Genomic DNA, 15,763 nt, shown 5'->3' on the forward strand with positions numbered 1-15,763 from the left:
CCTCCCCCTGCACTGTAATGGCTCCCCATAGAAACATGGCAGTCACTTATCAGCCCAGAATTGGTAATGCAGTCTGTATGTACAGCAGTCATTGAAAGGATATCTCTGGGTTTCACTATAATTAAAGGACAATGGAAAGAAACACTTGGATTTCTATATTACCTCTCAAAAGCACTTGACATTTCAATAGCATTTTGTCTGCAGCTCCTCTTAAGACTTCAGAATCAAAACCAGGTTTATTATCGCCGACAAACACACAGTGGCCATTTTATTAGGTACAGGAGTGAAACCCTGTATGGTCTTCTTCTGCTGCTGCAGCCCAACCACCTCAAACTTCAATGGGTTGAGCATTCAGAGATGCTCCTCTCCACACCACTGTCCATAACACATGGTTATCTGAGTTGCTCTCACCTTCCTGTCAGCTTGAACCTGTCTAGCCACATTCTCCTCTGAACTCTCTCATTAACAAGGCTCTTTCACCCACGTACTACCACTCACTGTATGTTTTTTTTCATTTTTCGCTCCATTCTCTGTAAACTCTAGCAACCATGGAGCCTGAAAATCCCAGGAGATCACAATTTTGAGATACTCCAAGCCACCTGTCTGGCACAAATTATCATTCTATAGAGTGTGGAACCAGCTCAGTGCTGAGGTGGGTGAAGTTATCCACACTGGTTCAGGAGCCTGATAGTTGAAGGGAAGTAACTGTTCCTGAACCTGGTGTTGTGGGACCTAAGGCTCCTGTATCTCCTGCAGTTTGTAAAGCAGCAAGGAAGCAGCATGGATGGCTTGGGTGGTGTAGGTCCCTGATGATGGATGCTGCTTTCTTATTGCTGTGCTCCTTGTGCTCAGTGATGGGCAGGGCTTTTCCTGTGGTGGAATGTGTTGAATCAACTACATTCTGTGGTCTTCTCAATTCTTCAACATTGGTGTTTCAACACCAGTCTGTGATGCAACCTGGGTCTTGAGGTGCAGACTTAACCCTACCTCAGCAACAGAACTCTACAGACCACTTCTTGCACCCCCTTGGACTTGTCTCTTATTGTCTTTTTTTGCCCTAATGGTATGCTTTGTTTCGACCTGTTTCTTTTTATCCTTCATTGTCTTGATTGGTCAGAGCATGAAGGGATACGGGGAGAAGGTAAAAGATTGGGGCTGAGAGAATAATTGGATCAGCCATGATGAAATGGTGGAGCAGATGTGATGGGCCAAATGGCCTAATTCTGATCGTCTATCTTGTATAATTTACATACATTCATGCAAAGGTCTCTGTTACGTTCACCTGTACACCTGCTCGTCAATGCAAATATTTAATCAGCCAATCATGTGGCAGCAACTTAGTGCACAAAGGCATGTAGTCAAGAGGTTCCGTTATTGCTCAGACTAAACATCAGAATGGGGAAGAACTGTGATCTGAATTAATTTGACTGTGGAATAATTGTTGATGGCAGACCTGGTGGTTTGAGTATCTCTGAAACTGCTGATCTAGGATTTTCACACACACAGTATTCTCTAGAGCGTACAGAGAATGGTGTGAAAAACAAAAACATCTAGTGAAGCACACTCCTGTGAGCGAAAATGCCTTGTTAATGAGAGCGTCAGAGGAGACTGGTTCAAGCTGACAGGAGGGTGACACTAACTCAAATACCCACCTGTTACAATGGAGTACCTTCTGCATACAGGAGGTACTTAATGAAGTGGCCACTGACTGTATACGAGATGTTCCTCACACACAGTGAGAGTTCTTCACAGTCATACCGCATAGAAACTAGGGCCCTTTGGCCCATCAGCCGCTACTGGGCATCCATCCACACTTCCAAAGTCAAAGAAAATTTATTATCAAAGTATGTGTATCTCATCCAACCTCACCAGACTGGTTCAAGCTGACAGGAAGTTCACAGTAACTCAAATAACCACATTGTTACAACAGTGGTGTGCAGAAGAGCATCACTGTATGCACAACACATCCAACCCTGAGGAAGATGGGCCACAGCAGCAGAAGGCCATGAACGTACATTCAGAGGCCACTTTACTAGGTACAGGAGGCACCTCAGAAAGTGGCCACTAGGCATACGTACCCTCTGTGTTGTCTGAACCTACGGATTCTTAAGATGCTGTTGCAAGATTTTCATTCTACCTGTATCTCACCATACGTGTCCACATGACAATAAACTTGACAAGAATAGTTCCAGATTTCTTCAGTGGATGCTTTGTCCAATTGTTTTCGCTAAGATGTTTGCCATACCTTTAGAAAGAGTCAGTGAAATTGTGATTGCTTGTTCTTTCTGCGTCCTTAACTTACACTGGTGTCCTTCCCCTGACGATTAATTGAAGCTTTTAAGCTGTGAGCGTAAATGGGACTTGGCCAAATTTGACCCAGGCAAACTCGTTACTCAAATGGGAACTTCAATATTGGAGGACGCACATTAAAATATTAGTTCCTTGAAATGAACCTCTCAGATAAAAAACATTTGGAGTAGCATTAGAATGTCTTTTATGTGTTATTTTAGTGCAGATGTTAAGCTGCTTAATGTGAATGCCACTGAATTTTCACCTTTGGCAGCTTGGCATTAATATCCCACAGCATAATTTATTGACCAAGGAATTCAGGACCGGGAGATGTTTTGAGCTGAGCCATCAATGCAAATGTAATGCCAACAGTCTCCTCTAAGCAGTGAGTCATTGAGTTCAAAGTAAATTTATTATCAGAGTGCATATATGTCACTATATGCAACACTGAGTTTCATTTCCTTGCAAACGTTCACAGCAGAACAAATACAATAGAATCAATGAAAAACTGCGCACAAAGACCGATAGGAGACAATGTGCAAAAGAAAACAAACTGTGGAGATTCAAAAAAAATTCACAATAAAGATAATAAATAGTTAATGCTGAGAACATGAGTTGTAGAGTTTGTGAAAGTGAGTCCGTAGAGTGTGAAATCAGTTTGGAGTTGAGTTGGGTGAAGTTAGCTGTGCTGGTGTAGGAACCTGACAGTTGAAGGGTAATAGCTGTACCTGAACCTGGTGGTGTGGGCCTCAAGCTCCTTCCCAATGGCAGAAGTGAGAAGAGAGCATGGCTTTATGGTGGGGATCTTTAACGATGGATGAGTGGGACTGTTGCCTATGGAGATCAGCAATTGGAGTTGACCGTATCATTCAATACCAAGGGGGTGCTTCACTGCTGACAATGCCACCTTTTCAAGCAGACATTATACTGTAATCTCCACACAAGTCATTTCCCTCCACAGATGCTGCCCGACTCTCTGAGCTCTTCCACCAGTTGTGGAGTCATGCAGCACAGAAACAGGCCCTTTGGCCCATCTAGTCCATGATGAACTATTATTCTGCTTAGTCCCATCGACCTGCACCCGGATTATAGTCCTCCATGCCCCTCCCATCAATATCCCTATCCAAACTTGTCTTAAATGTTGAAATTGAACCTGCATCCACCACTTCTGCTGAAGGTTCGTTCCACACTTTCACCACCTTTTGAGTGACGATCCCCCTCAGGTTCTCCTTAAGCATTTCACCTTTCACTCTTAAACCATGACCTCTAGTTGTAGTCTCACCCAGCTTCAGTGAAAAAAGCCAAACTATACCACTCATAATTTTATATAATTCTATCAAATCACCCTCATTCTCCTGTGCTCTCGGGCAGGGGTTCCCAACTTCTTTTATGCCATGGACCCTGTGCTGGGAACTCCTGCTAGGGAATAAGTCTGTAATCTATTTAGCCTTTCCCTATAACAAAGTCCCGGTTACATCCCTGTAAATTTTGCCTGTGCCATTTCAATCTTATTGATTCTTCCCCGTAGGTAGACAATTTCAAATTAGACCTCACCAATGTCTTATACAACTTCAACATAACATCCCAATTCCTGTACTCAATATTTAAGAAGACCAAGGTGCCAAAAGCTCTCTTTACGACCTTATCTACCCGTGACACCACTATCAATAAATTATGCATCTGTATTCCCAGGTCATGTTTTTGTTCCTGCTTAATACGTGTGGCTTTGGGAAATCAGTGTGGGCAGTTTTACAGGCAACTGCTGTAACAATTGAAGCACAGCAAGATTCCGCGATCAAAGTGTGTATAATGACTTGGTTCTATGTGATTGGGGGTCATTGAGAGAGAGAGAGCGAAAGTGTTCATGACGCTAGGGAGGTCCTAAAAAGGAAATTCAGATCTTTTAGATATATCTGAGCCAGAAGGCGAGACATTTGAAGAAGTTGAATAGCTTTGTTTGTCACGTGTACATTGAAACATCAGACTTACAGTGAAATGTGCCATTCGTATCAAATTAAATTAGTGAGAATTGTGCTGGGCAGTCCACAAGTGTTGCCATGCTTCTGGCTCAGCACAACACGTCCACAACTCTCTAATCTAATCCATACACAGAAGGTAGCCCACAAGGTCACAGGGAGAACATACAGACTCCTTAGAAACAGTGGTGGGATCTAAACCCGACCTTATATCTGGCTGTGGGAAAGTGTGACAATCACCGCTTTGCTACTGTGCAGCCCTACTTCAATGTCTCATGTTTATAACAACACCCCTGATGATGCAGCACTCCCTCAGGTCCAAATTGAGAATGCCAACCTAGGTTTACCTGGAGTGGGATTTGAACACAAGAGATTCTGCAGATGCTGGAAATCAAGGGCAACACACACAAAATGCTTGAGGAACTCAGCAGATCAGGCAGCTTCTATGCAGAGGAATGAACAGCTGATGTTTCAGCCTGAGGCCCTTCATCAAGACTGGAAAGGAAGAGGGAAGAACGTTGGGGGAGAGGGGAAGGAGTACAAACTGGCAGGTGATAGGTGGAGGCGGGTGAGGGGGAAGGTGGATGGGTGGGGGAATCAAGATATTTGAAGTCTAGACCTTTGAATTCCAAGGTGCAAGAGCTACCCATTGAGCCACAGATCACAGTTAACTAAAGATTAGGTACCTACCCATCTCTAACAGCTTCCTTCTTCTCCAAGTCCTGAATGACATCCAGTAAAACTTTAATGGTCTGCTGGCTGGTATGTAGGACATCCTCCATGTTCTGCAGCCTGGATTGGAGGGAAGTGATTTCACACTGAGTAGTCCGTCCTGACTTGGCCCCCTGGTTCCCAGCTGCGCTGGCCGACTCTGTCACATTGGCCTGAGGATTTTGGCCACCGGGCACCAGTTCCAGTCTGTTGTCCGGATGCAGCAAGAGCCCTGACTGGCTGCCCTGGTTGGCATCTTCCCTGGGTTGGGCAGCAAGACTTGCGGGTGGCTGCACCGGCTCGTTTTGAGGCTGGGTCACTTTGGGTGAGTCCGCTGCCGGAGCGCAGAGCCGCGGCTGTTCAGTTCTGTGGGAGATGCTGGGCTGTTTGGGATTGAGTGGAGTCTTCAAGCATGACCTGGGAAAGGAGCAAGCCTGGTCCTTAGGAAGAGGCTGATTCGGGTGAGTTGGGTTAGACTCCGCCTTTGGGTACTCTAAGTGGTTACTATCCAAGTCCTGTCGCGGTGCATTGAGTCTACTGCACGTGCCCTGTTTGAGGGGGCAGTGGTCCACGTCGTTGTCTTTAGATGGAGGCGGACTCCCCTTGGAGATGGATGGGCAGAGGTTTCTCACCCCCTGTGCGGCACAGTGTGGCCAGGCGATGGGTGCACTGAGATCCCCCTCTGAAGGGGTACCAGCCATGGCCTTGCCCGCGGTTCCTTCCCCGGCGCGCTGGCACTCGGTGGAGCTGTCAGAGTTGGAGTCTGGGCAGGCCTTCTCCCGGCACTGAGCATGAGGCTTCCCGTTGAGGGCTGTCTCCCCCACCCTCTCTGGCCCACCTACCCGCTTGCCTTCACCCTCCTCATCCTCTGCACCCCCCACCACTGGCTCCGCTGACCCCACCTCATCCTCCATCTCTTCCTCACCCCCAGCCTCCCCTCCCTTTCCCCGCTCGCTGAGGTCAGCGGAGCCCCTGTTTCTGAGGCGGAAGTCTGGGAAGTGCTTGCGGAGGGCAGGCGAGGTTTGGATGGCTGTGCTGGTGCTGGTGGAGACCCGTCGGGGATTGGGGAGGGTGAGCGAGCAAGGCCGAGGGGGCGGCCACCTGCCCGGGGTGGCCTGGCTGCTGGCTGAACCAGGCCTCTGGGGGCTGGCCGACGCCTCTGCCTGTTCGGCCTGTGCTTCTGGGCTTTTCCTCCCTCCCCCTCTCCCCCATCCTCCTCCTTCCCCACCACCCCCTTCCTCCCCCCCGTCTGTAGGGCCATCCAACAGGTCCTTAAACCGCACCTGCTGGGCCCTGTGCTTGCGGCGGTGCTGGGGCTGCTGGTCGCCCGAAGAGCCGGCAGGCTCCCGCCTCAGCAGCGCAGAGCGGACGGTAGTGGCCCGCTCCGAGCTGGAGAGGCCACTGGAAGCCAGCGGGCGGCTCGTCTCCCTGCTGACCATGATCCCCCACCCTTCCCTGCCCTTTTTCCCTTCCCTCTCTGCCCTCTTCCCCTAATGACGACCCACAGAGAAACAACGTGCCCACCCCCTTCCCTTCTATCCCACCCACACACCCTTCCCCTCCCTTTCCACCTCGTAAACACCCCTCCCCCTGAAGGACTTTAGGATCCTGGGAATAGCCAAGGAGGAAGATGTGACTCCCCAGAGGGCATTCCCCCACCCCAGCAATCCTGCACCTTAAGTGGACCTTTCCTGCGTGAGATTCGGACGGGGACTGCCCTCCTGAGTGTACCCTCTCCCTCCAAGATATGGGCTCAGGGCCTAGGGGTAAAGAAGCAATCGGTGTTCCTGAGGTACATTCCCCCTCCCCCCACCCCCCCAACCCTGCCACCCGACCCCCACCCCCACCCCAACTCCCCCACAGGTGAAAGCTCGACTGATCAAACGCGATGTGGCGCAGAAGGGGAGGTGGGGTGGTGGGTGAGGGGGTCTGGCCAGAGTTTGATGTCGCGTTCAGTGGCCCCCTCCAACAGACACTTTTGGGGGCCGGTGGCTCAGGCAGGACCGGGGTGCTGGCAGGCTCCTCGGCTCGGCAGCCGCCGTCACGTCGGGCTGGGGGCTCTCGCTGGGCAGGCGGGCCGGCTGGTCGAACTGTGTCATCTTCCCCTGCCGCTCTGCCCCCTCTCGGCGGACATTGGGGGGGGGGGGGTTGGTGGTGGGGGCTGAGCGATGCCGTCCGGTCCTGTTCTTGGGGGATGTCACTGCCTGTCCACCTCTGGCTGGAATTCACTGCTGACTGGTCAGGACCTAGGCAGAAAGGGAGGGAGAGAGAAAAGTGAACATTAGTGCACCCTGGGTCACCTTTACCAAACATAATGCAGCCAAAACAGAACTGGGCACTGCTGGGACTCCAGACACTGGGTTACAGGGAGATGTTAGACAGTATAGGATTTCATTCCCTGCAGTAAGAGACTGAAATGTGATGTAATAGAGGCTTTGAGAAGGGGTCATCCTTCACTGAGGACCCTCATCATCCAGGACATGGCCTCTTCTCATTTGGAGGTGGAACAGAAGCCTGAAGACCCACACTCAGCATTTTAGGAACAGCTTCTCCTCTGTTGTCAACTTTCTAAAAGGACATTGAACCCATGAACACTACCTCACTATTCCTTGTTTACATCATCTCTCTCTCTCTCTCTGATATTCTGTATATTACACATATTACACGCAGTGGTGGTGTAGAGGCAGTTTCATTGGACTTTGGGCCAGTGAGTCCCAGGTTTGAATCTGGCCAGCCCCTTGCAAGCTTTCCATCTGTGCTGTGTTTAGTATTGAGCTAGCAACTCAGCCTAGTAAAAAACAGATAACACTAAAGAAACAGCAGGGTTTCCACCCTATGTGCCACTGAGGCACGGAAGGACGTATATATACACTGCCAGCAATCCCTGATTTAACCCTAACCTAACCACAGGACAATTTACAATGATCAATTAGCCTACTAACCAGTACGTCCTTGGTCTGTGGGAGAAAATTGGAATACCTGGAGGAAACCCCCATGGTCTAAGGCAGGACATATAAACTCCTTATAGGGAAGTGGCAAGAATTGAACCAGGGTTGCTCATACTGTGAAGTGCTGTGCTAACCTGCACTGTCTGTATATTTATTTGTCTGTATATCTGTCTGTCTACTGTATGTATCTATCTGATTCATCTGTCAATTTGTGTTCATTCATTCATTTACTTATTTATTGTAACTCATAACAATTTTAATGTCTTGCACTGCAGTGTTTAAACAACAGATTTCATGACATATGTCAGTGATTATTAAACTGATTTTGATTATCATTCTGATTCTAAAATCATGAATGGCATAGATAAGGTGAATGCACAGTCTTTTTCCCCAGGATTAGTCATTCATGAACCTGAGGGCATGGATTTAAGGGAAGAGATTTACTAGGAGCTTGAGGGGCAGTTCTTTTTACACAAAGGGTGTTATCTATTCTCAGTGGCCAGTTTATTTGGTACAACTGGACACTTACTTATTGTTGCAAAATCTAATCAGCCAATCATGTGGCAGCAACTCAATGCAAAAACGCATGCAGACATGGTCAAGAGGTTCAGTTGGTGTTCAGACCAAACATCAGCATGGGCAAGAAATGTGATCTAAGTGACTTTGACTGTGGAATGGTTGTTGGTGCCAGATAGGGTGGTTTGAGTGTCTCAGGCTACATCCACACTAGACTGGATAATTTTGGAAACACCGGTTTCGCGTAAAAACGATAGATGTCCACACTATGCGTTTTTGAAAATATCTCTATCCACATTGAAATGGAGATTTCAGCAAATCTTCTCCTGCGCATGCGCAGGACACATCTACCAAAAACAAGCGATATGTTTGGTGTCGAATATCGCCGTAAAAGTGCGTGTTTGTGTAGTTACAGACTAGAAAAACTTAAAACGACAGACAGCTGTTGGCTTTCGCGCAAGAGAATTTAAAAGTAAAAAAAAAACAAATACTGGAGTGTATGGAGGCAACTGATAGGGAGTTCACGGATAGATTGACCCGGCTGACAACGAACACTGAAAAACTGACAAACTCTGTTGCATTAATAAAGCACCTTGTTAAATGTATAAAACATGTCTGCATCAGTGTTATCTTGTATTTCCATACAATGTTACATTAGGTTGTTACACATCTATTGTCAGAGAAGTACTTGCATAAATAGGTAAACCACCTTCATACGAGCAAGGACAGAAAACAGGGCAAAGTGAGTATACTTATTTATTCAGTAAGTTATGGGTCAAAGTATTTGGTGAGTACACTTCTGACTCTCCTGTCTTCAGTCTTGTTGCCATCTGTTCTGAAATTGTTAGGTTGCGTTCAAGAAAACATTGAAATGGCACTCTGCCATCTGACAGCGTTTTCAGAAGTCTCCGGTTACCCTGTCCACACTGATCTGCCCGAGCAGCGTTTTCAAAACTACCCACCCTGGAAAGTGTTTCTGAAAAACTCTGGTTTCAGGGCACGAAAATGCCGATTTAGTGTGGACGGAGGGTAAAAATGAAGAGAAAAAGCTTCAGTTATGGATTTATCCGGTGTAGTGTGGACGTAGCCTCAGAAACTGCTGATCTCCTGGGGTTTTCACAGATCATTCTCTGGAGTTTACAGAGAATGGTTCAATAAACAAGCAACATCCAGTGGGCAGCAATTCTGTGGTTGACAAGGATCAGAGGAGAATGGTCAGATTGGTTCAAACTGACAGAAAGACAACAGAGGTGTGCAGAAGTCCATCTCTGAATGGACAATATTGAACCTTGAAGTGGATGGGCTACAGAGGCAGAAGACCATGAACAGACACTCCGTGACCACTTTGTGAGGGTCAGGAGGCATTGTTTGCAGTCTTGTCACCTCCCTACATGAAAGATATCAACTGGTTTGAAAGAGCACAGAGAATATTTGCAAAGGTTTTGGCAGGACAAGAGGATCTGCATTATAGGGAAAGACTGAACATGTTAGGACTTTATTCTCTGGAGCACAGAAGAACGGAGTGACTTTTGCAGAAGTGTACAAAATTAAGAGGAGTATAGACAGAGTGAATGCATGTAGGTTTTCTCCACCCTTGAGTTGGGTGGTATTAGAACAGGAGGTTATAGGTCATGGGAAGTTCTTCACTCAGAGGGTGTTGCGAGAAAGGAATGTCGCCAGTGGAAGTGGTAGAAACCAGTTCCATTGTAACTTCTCAGAAAAGATTAGGTGCACGAAAGGGAGAGGTACAGAGGACCATGATCTGGGTGCAGCTAGATGCGATGAGACAGAAGACCAGATAGCACACTTTAGATGGGCGAATGGGCCTATTTCTGTTGTCTCATTTCTATGACTGAAGTATATTCATGAACTTAATCATTTTAAGTACTTGACTACAAGACTTAGGCTTACTGCAGCAAAGATACAAGCAGATGTATTACAGAGCAGGACTTATCCCATCACTAAATTCTAAGATCTAATCACAGGGAAGATGTGAGCCTAATAATCTGAAATGAAGAGCAAGTAGCTGACTGGATTATCACAGCACAAGAGGCCTGTTGCACCTGAGAAATCTCAGGCTTCTGACAATCTCAGCTTTAAATTTGATGGTTGTTGGTTGACGTTCTGTCTCAGAAAACTTAAGAGTCATGGAAAGATACCACATGAAAATAGTACCTTAGGCTCACCAAATCCACTTCCACCGTAAATGGCCTATTTCCACTTATCAGGGACTAATCCCATTTCAAAATCAAAATCAGAGTTGTTATCGGTAACTTAGATTATGTGAAATTTGTTGTTCAGTGGCAACAGCACAGTGTAAAGACAAAACTAACAGAGCTTAAAAAAGTTAAACAAATAGCATTAAAAAGGACTAATAAGGTTGCTCTCATGGAGGAGAAGAAGGGGAAGCAGCCCATTTTAGGGGGCCATTCAAAAGTCTTATTACGATGGTTTAGAAGCTGTCCTTCAATCTGGAGGGATATGCTTTCTGATTTTATTTTCTGCCGATGGGAGTGGAGGGAAGAGAAAATGTCTTCTTCCCCACCTTCTTAATCTAACTTCTCATCATTTATCTCCAGTCCAGGCGAAAGGTCTGGGTGGGGCAAATTTTTGATTATGTAGGCTGATTTACCAAAACAGTGAGAAGTATAGGCAGAGTCCATAGAGGGGAGGCTGTGATCCGCTGATCTGTGCCCACAACTCCCTGCAGCCTTTTGTGCTCACAGGCAAAACAAAAACACATACAAAATGCTGCAGGAAGGCAGCCAGGCAGCACCTGTGGAAAAGAGTTCCTTCACTCCACCTTTTTAATCTGACTTCTCATCTTTTTTCCTCCAGTCCTGATGAAGTGTCTTGGCCTGGAACATCCACTGTTTACTCTTTTCCATAGATGCTGCCTGGCCTGCTGAATGCATTTTCTGTGTGTTGCTTGGATTTTCAGCTTCTGCAGATATTCTTGTGTTTGTAATAATCTGAATAGGATGCTTTCAATGTATAGTAACTTTGTAAAATATATGCCGCATATAAAATACAGGAGCCTCAGGTTTCACACCACCAGGTTCAGGAACATTTATTACCCCTTGACCATCAGTCTCTTGAACCAAAGGAGATAACTTCACTTGCTCCATCACTGCAATGTTCCCATAACCAATGGACTCACTTTCAAGGACTCTTCATCTCATGTTCTCAATACTTATTGTGTACTTATTCTTTTTATTGTTTCTTCCTTTTGCATTTGCAGAGTTTGTTGTCTTCTGCACACCGGCTGAACGCCCTAGTTGGGCACTTTCATTGATTGTGTTAGAGTTATTATTCTGTAGATTTGTTGAGTATGCCAATGAGAAAATGAATCTCAGGGTTGTACATGGTGACATGCATGTAAAGTAAACATAATAACATTTATTTTGAGCTGTGATAATGCTAAAACCATTTACAAACACACAGCTTTTGAATTTGGATGCTGGATTTTAGCTCAATCTCACCTGAAGTGAACTGTTTTTAATGTCTGTTGTGATTGGTGCTGCTAATCTAACCTTTTAATGTGCCTCTTATGGATTCTGCAGCTAAACATCTGGCAGTGTGTCAGCAAGGATGGAATAGAACTGTAATCTAGATGTTAAAAGATAATATCAGATTAGAGCATCACTTTAAGCTTTTCAGTTTAGCTTGCCCCTCGTAACCTTTCCCACTTATGAGTAGTTTTGTTTAGGTTACTAACATGAATAGATAAATTGTAGAGTCATACACCAGAGAAACATCAAACAATCACCATCATCATCATCATAATGTGTCATGTCATATGACGTGGGTGATCACTGTCTTCTATCTGTCTTTAATCTGATCTTTGCCTTTGGGGATGGTCCCCTTTACGTTACTGTACTTAATCTTTTCTCTATCCATGACCAGGATTGTACTTGACAAATTTTTTTTTCTCCAGAAATAGTTTGCCATTGCTTTCTACTGGGCAGTGTCTTTACAAGACGGGTGACCACTGCCATTATTAATACTCTTCAGAGATTGTCTGCCCTGGCGTCAGTGGTCGCATAACCAGGACTTGTGATGTGCACCAGCTGCTTCCATGGCTTCACGTGACCGTGGGGGCTAAGCAGGTGGACACTTTGCACCAGGGTGACCGAGGGAATGAGCACGTCACACTTCCTTTAGCAGAGATGGATCTCCATCCCTCCCCCACCCTTTTTATTCTGACATCTTCCTTCTCAGTCCTGATAAAAGGTCTAAGCCTGAAACATTGACCATCTATTCATTTCCATAGATGCTGTCTGACCTGCTGAGTTCTCCAGCATTTTGCATTACATCTCCACCCCGCCAACTAATGGAACGTTACAGCACTGGAACAATATTGTGCTGAATCCCTTTGGCCTGTACCTGGTCCATATCCCTCCAATCTCTGCACGTGCATGTATCCATCCAAAAGCCTCCTAAACACCTCTGTCATATCTGCCTTCACCACTATTCACAGCAGCTTGTTTTAGGTACTCTCCACTCTCCATTTTAAAAAACATTGCCCACACATCATCTTATCATCTTTGAATCCCCCCCCCCCACCACCTTAAATACACGCTCTCTAGTATGAGACCCTGGGAAAAAGTACTAACTGTACATACTTACTGATTTTATTTACTGAGATCAGCATGGAATAGGCCCTTGGAGCTACAAGGCCCAAAAATCCTCCAATTTAACCCTGGCCTACTCACGGGGCAATTTACAATAACCAATTAACCTCCCAATCGGTACGGGTTCGGAACGTGGGAGGAATCCTGAGCACCTGGGGGAAACCCATGTGGTCACGGGCTGAAGGTACAAACTCCTCACAGGCGGTGGCAGGGTTTGAACCAGGCTTGCTGGTACCGTGGAACATTGTGCTGGAGGAGCAGTCTCTGGAGTTTACAGAGAATGGTGGGAAAAGCGGAAGAGAAAACCCACAGAGAGCGGCAATTCTGTGGGTGAAAACGCCTCGCTAACGAGAGAGGTCAGAGAAGAATGGGCAGAATAGTTCAAGCTGGCAGGAATGTGTAGGTTACTCAAATAACCACACGTTACAGCAGTGGTGTGGGGAAAAGCATCTCTAAATACACAACACGTTGAACCTTGAGGTGGATGGCTACAACAGCAGAAGACCATACCAGGTTCCACTCCTTTACCTGATCAAGTGGCCTCTGAGTGTAAATTGCTTTTGGGGTGTAGGTGAGTGAGGGAATATAGGGGAGTTGATGGGAAATTTTATTTACTTATTGTGATATAGCGCAGAATAGGTCCTCCAGTTCCATCCAGAAAATCCCGATTTAATCCTAATCACAGGACAATTTACCATCACCAATTAACCTATCACGTCTTTGGAATGTGAGAGAAAACCGGAGCACATGGAGGGAACCCACATAATCACGGCGAAAACATACAAACCCCTTACAGCTAACGATGGAAATTGAACCCTGGTTACCTGAACCGTATGGTGATATGCTAACCTCTACACCACCATAACACCCACATATCTATGCCTCATGCCATTTTATATTCTTCTATCAGGTCTCAGCTTATGGCAGTCTAGAGAAAGCAACCCTAAATTGTCCAGCCTCTCCTTATAACACATAACCTCCAATCAACTCTCTTCTTTACCTCCTGTAGCCTCCATGCTCGTCCTGTAATGGAAAGGACAGAAATGAATGCAATTGTCCACAGGTCACTGATGCTATGTGACAGCAGCATTGCTAACTGTGCCTCAATGTGATCTCTTCTCCGTCTTTCAATGACTACCTCTGGAGCAGGTGCAAGGTTTCGATTTGCAATGAAGTGTACTGGACTGTGGAAGACATCTGTGCTTCGCTGCAAGTCATTTAGATAATGGAAAGCGATTCACAGAAAGGTACCCTTGGCTTGTCAGTGGAGGACAGAGGAACTTGACTAAAGATGTGTTGATGGATTAAATCAACAAGGCTGCACAACTTCTGCAGTCTAAGCAAAATGTACAGTATCCGCCACAAGCTGAACTTCCCAGTGGCCAAACATTTTAATTCCCATTCTCGTTCCAACATGAAGGTCCATGGCCTCCTCTTGTGCTAAAATGAGGCTACCCTCAGAGTGGAGGAATAACACATTATATTGTCTGGGTACCCTCCAAACTGATAGCATGAATATCAATCTCTCCTTCTGGTACGTAAAATTCCCTTCCCCACTTTGGCCTTTTACATCTTCTCACCTGTCTATGACCTCTCCCTGGGTTCCCAGTCCTTGACCATTCCCACCCACCTAGCTTCACCTATCACCTGCCAGCAAGCCCCCTTCCCCCTCCCCCCAAAACGTCTTATTTTGGCGTCTTCCCCCTCCATTCCAGTCCCGGAGAGTGGTCTCGGCCCTAAACATCGACTATCTATTCACTTCATAGATGCTGCCTGACACGCTGAGTTCCTCCAGCAATTTGTATGTATTGCTCTAGATTTCCAGCATTTGCAGACCTTCTCATGTTTAAAAAACACCACAGCTATTGGGAATCTGACGTAAGTCAGACAACTCCTGTCTGCTGATCATTGAAATGTAAACAAGTTCTCTCCCTGCAGACGTTGCCCAACTTGCTGAGCGTTTACCAACATTTTCTTTCAGTCTTGATGAAAGAAGCATCAACTGTTCATTTCCCTCCATAGATGTTGAGAAAGATATCAATAAGATTGAAAGAGTACAGAGAAAATTTACAAGGATGTTGCCAGGACTTGAGGACCTGAGTTAATGTAGTAGGCCTCCGTTAGTCTCGATACACCTTGGATTTGCACCTCGGTGCAAGCCTGGGCAAGTTTTTTTTTTTAAATTGGAGACCGGCAGTTGCCCAAGCTGCAAGTCTCCCCTCTTCACATCACCGATGTTGTCCAAGGGAAGGGCAATAGGACCCATACAGCTTGGCACCGGTGTTGTCACAGAGCAATGTGTGGTTAAGTGCCTTGCTCAAGGACACACGCGCAGCCTCAGCCAAGGCTCGAACTAGCGACCTGCAGATCACTAGGTGAACACCTTAACCACCTGGCCATACGCCAACACACCTGAGTTATAGAGAAATGTTGAATAGATTACGACTTAAAATGTAGGAGAATGAGGCGAGATTTGATAGACGTATATAAAATTATGAGGGGTATACTGTAGATAGGGTAAATGCAAACAGGCTTTTACCACTGAGGTTGGGTGGGACTACAACTAGAGGTCATGGGTTAAGGGTGAAAGGCGAAATGTTTAAGGGGAACCTGAGGGGGAAGTGTGAGTGTGGAACGAGCTGCCATCAGAAGTGATGGATGCGGGTTCAATTTCAACATTTAAGAGAAA

At 46.2% G+C, this 15,763-nt stretch overlaps 2 protein-coding genes across 2 annotated transcripts in view; one reads left to right on the forward strand and one right to left on the reverse strand.

The window, feature by feature from the left end:
• LOC132391942 (INSYN2B protein-like) overlaps nucleotides 1-6,423 on the reverse strand; it is a 102,346-nt gene extending 95,923 nt beyond the window's left edge. Inside the window, exons 1-2 of the mRNA XM_059965747.1 lie at nucleotides 6,205-6,423; nucleotides 4,956-6,102 (exon numbers count right to left, since the gene is read on the reverse strand). Coding sequence (XP_059821730.1) covers nucleotides 4,956-6,102; nucleotides 6,205-6,415 — 1,358 coding nt within the window. The 5' untranslated portion in view covers nucleotides 6,416-6,423. The remainder of the gene's footprint in view (nucleotides 1-4,955; nucleotides 6,103-6,204) is intronic.
• The window catches only part of LOC132391940 (dedicator of cytokinesis protein 2-like), a 1,209,929-nt gene that overhangs the window by 620,750 nt on the left and 573,416 nt on the right, over nucleotides 1-15,763 (forward strand). The window lies entirely within an intron of this gene.

The sequence above is a fragment of the Hypanus sabinus genome, chromosome 3 (assembly GCF_030144855.1).
Source record: "Hypanus sabinus isolate sHypSab1 chromosome 3, sHypSab1.hap1, whole genome shotgun sequence".
Classification (NCBI taxonomy): Eukaryota; Metazoa; Chordata; class Chondrichthyes; order Myliobatiformes; family Dasyatidae; genus Hypanus; species Hypanus sabinus.